Consider the following 3218-nt stretch of genomic DNA (forward strand, 5'->3'; position numbering starts at 1 on the left):
TTTACCCGCAATGATTACCAATATTGATTAAGAGATCATGTGAAACTTTAATGTTTCTGTTGCAAGTATGATATTGGTCTCTTTTTGAAACTCTATGATTAATTCCATAATGATTTTCTGAGCAAAAAAAAAAACGATTTTCTGTCCATTTTTTTTTCTAAATCATTAAACATTAAAACCATTTTCCCTCTAAAAGTAAACGAGTTTCTAAACGCGAGGATGGTGATTGATGTCGCAGTGGAACTTGCCTGCAGGAAAACAAATCTGTCTAAATGTGTCTTTGAAGAAAAGGAGCTGCTTTGCCCCCCTCTGATCAGAAACTTGGGTTTGGTGGGAGAGCGCCCCGCCCTCCTGCTCCATATAACCAGAAAGCCAGTTTGCAGGACGCTCAAACAAAACAGGAACACTGGAGAACACATCGTTGTACATGAAGTATTCCTGGGGGTGAACTCTGGCTACTCTGACCCAACGGATTACTCTGGCTGTTTCATCCATTGACGGCAAGCAGACAACAAGTGACCATGGATTTTCTCAATCACAACTATTTGAATGCGCGCAACCCCTATGATTATACCTTCAATTTCTGGAACGACTATCTCGGACTCACGACATTGGTTACGAAGAATAACAAGCTCAACATGCCCCAGAATCCGAACTCCATCACCGAGTCCCTGAAAGCGACTCTGGGTTTGGACGATTCCCCGGCGTGTCCGTGCGTAATCGCGGGCGGCACCGGAGAGAGCGGACAGCTGGACTGCTGCTGCCCGTCCGTGAGCCCCCCGCCGCCCTCCATCCTGGAGCTGAAGGAGCGCTTCTCCATCCTGAGCCCGTTCCATAACCAGCTGCCGGAGCGGGAGGTGGGCTTCGGGGCAAGTTTCGCTGGGTTCGACCTCTTTGGCGTGGAGAGGAAGATGCGCAAACCCGCATCCAGGGGCAAACAGGAGCCCAAAATCTGCGTGTTCTGCCGAAATAACGGAGCGCCGGAGGAGGTGTTCGGCTCCCACGTCCTGAAAACTCATGACGGCAGGGTTGTGTGTCCGATTCTGAGGGCTTACACCTGCCCGCTCTGCAGCGCCAACGGGGACAATGCCCACACGATAAAATACTGTCCACTGTCAAAGGACCAGCCATCCCAGCGCCCATTAAAGGGGGGGAGGGCTGTGGGCGGTAAGAGGATGAAAATATTCTAAGCAGACGAATCTATAAAGTAAATTGAATTGCACTGAACAATTTCCAGATGACTGTTTTGATTTCGGGTTTAGCCTTTATTACTGTTTCATACGCATACTGACTCTTTTCTTTGTTCCATCTATCAGATTGCTTCTATTTTTATAGTTCTTTTATCCACATAGAATCATTTCTGCGTTATACGTTGGATTTACTTTTTGCTCTAGTTTTTAGTCATTTTGAGTGTGTGCATACAAAAACACATATGTATCAGTAATCTAATATTCTTGAAAGTATTTTTTTGGTCACATAAGAACATACACTGACATTTTGGTAAAGGTGATGAATGTCATAACCAGTTTCTACCAAGTATTTTTGTACGGCGAGCTAAAAGCCCGCTGCAATCTTCTTTCACGTCTTAGAGAAACCAAAGTTATGTTTGCCATTAAAGAAGCTGAAGAATGTGTTGGTAATGTTTATGTGTGGGTCTGACTGAAGGAGGAGGTCTTTGAACCCCTCTGCCTGCCTGAAAGGGAAGAAGGAGAGAGAGAGAAAAAAACACCACATGTTTTCCAACTTGCTCTAAAAGTTGTTGCTCTTTCTGGGAGGAAGGAACTAAAAACAGACAATGTGGCTTCTGTTTTAGCTCCAGTTCACTGGGGAACCAACAACTCTGTGTGATGAGAGACCTATTTCAGCTCATACCTGATCAGATATGAAATTATTCTACATTTTTTTTGTGTTTACATTCCCAAATGAGAGTGACACACTGGATTTGAATTTCTCTGTAAGGTCTATGTTGTTATTTTATTGTTTTATTTTTATCTTTTTGGATTTTCTTTTCTCCCCCTGATAATTTGTTCAGCTGAGAGTCTCGTGGCCAGATCTGCTCTGTCATATAAAGCAGTGAGCCCTTAACACCTGAAAAAAAAATCATAGCAAATGAATGTCAGTAAAGAATATTCCAATTTTTCCTTTTCTGAAGAATCCCAAAAAAAAAAAGATGCAAAAATGTCCTGAATGTACGATTAAAAGTGTCACTTGTGGGACTGCACAGTTCTGAAAGTTTTGTTTACCAAAGGTTAACAACTGCATTAAAGAGAAAAATACAACAAATTTGCTGTACAGTCAATAAAAAAATGATGTTTATTCAGTATTTTAACATGACAAGTGACTTCAGAGGGTGCTACCTCAACGGGATTTTGTACTTATATGTAAAAAAAACTCAATAGCAGTTTATTGATATAGTGCTGCCATTTATAATAAGGGTTTTTGATAGTATTTTTGATCTTTGTATAACATAATTGTATTTTCATTTTGCTGCATTTAACACAATGGAAGTGAGTTTCCAAAAAGCTATAATGAGCATTGCTTCACCAAAAGGTGATAGTTTGTAAATAATGAATATGCCCATACTTTTGAAAGATTAGCTGTCCAACGATACATTAAGAGTGTGTAAAAAGAGTGAAAAACAATGCTGACAATTGCCACTTTTAACAGAGGTTTTTGAATAAATGAGTAAGAGAAAAAGAAACACTGTTGAACCTTGTTATTTATATTTGACCATATTTTACTGTATGCTGCTGTGCAGAATAACATGAATTCACTAGAGAAATAAAAACATATCAAATATTTGAGCTATATGGCTGTGTCCTGTGGTTTACTTATCAGAGGAGTATATAAACAATTATTTAAACAAATCTCAGATTACTGTTGATTACGGAAAGCTTATGGAATCAAGCAGCATAGTAGACCCGTGAAGAAATGGCTCTCTGAGTCATGATGTGCCTTGTAAGTAAGGTGAATTTTAAAAATATGTTCCTGACGAGGACTCATAATAGAAATGCTTTAACCTTTGGTCCAACTCAAGCTGATCTGCTGCCCTGATATCTGAAAGATTTTCTCTGGGAGGACAAACACAGTGCCACAGTTGTTCACTGTTGTTCCGGGAGGTCGGCCCACGCAGGAATGTCTTGGCTTGTGTCTCTGGTTCAGAGGGATCATGTTTGTGCTGAAGTGGATTGAATAGCTGGCCCTCCTGGCCTTCTCCG

The 3218-nt window shown here is 40.9% G+C and overlaps 1 protein-coding gene across 1 annotated transcript; it reads left to right on the forward strand.

The window, feature by feature from the left end:
- Window positions 1-393: 393 nt before the first annotated feature.
- On the forward strand, window positions 394-2810 carry nanos1 (nanos homolog 1). Its single transcript, XM_012870861.3, has one exon. The coding sequence runs from the start codon at window positions 522-524 to the stop codon at window positions 1188-1190; it is 669 nt and encodes a 222-aa protein (XP_012726315.1). The 5' UTR covers window positions 394-521; the 3' UTR covers window positions 1191-2810.
- Window positions 2811-3218: the final 408 nt, after the last annotated feature.

Source organism: Fundulus heteroclitus, chromosome 23 (genome assembly GCF_011125445.2).
Source record: "Fundulus heteroclitus isolate FHET01 chromosome 23, MU-UCD_Fhet_4.1, whole genome shotgun sequence".
NCBI lineage: Eukaryota > Metazoa > Chordata > Actinopteri > Cyprinodontiformes > Fundulidae > Fundulus > Fundulus heteroclitus.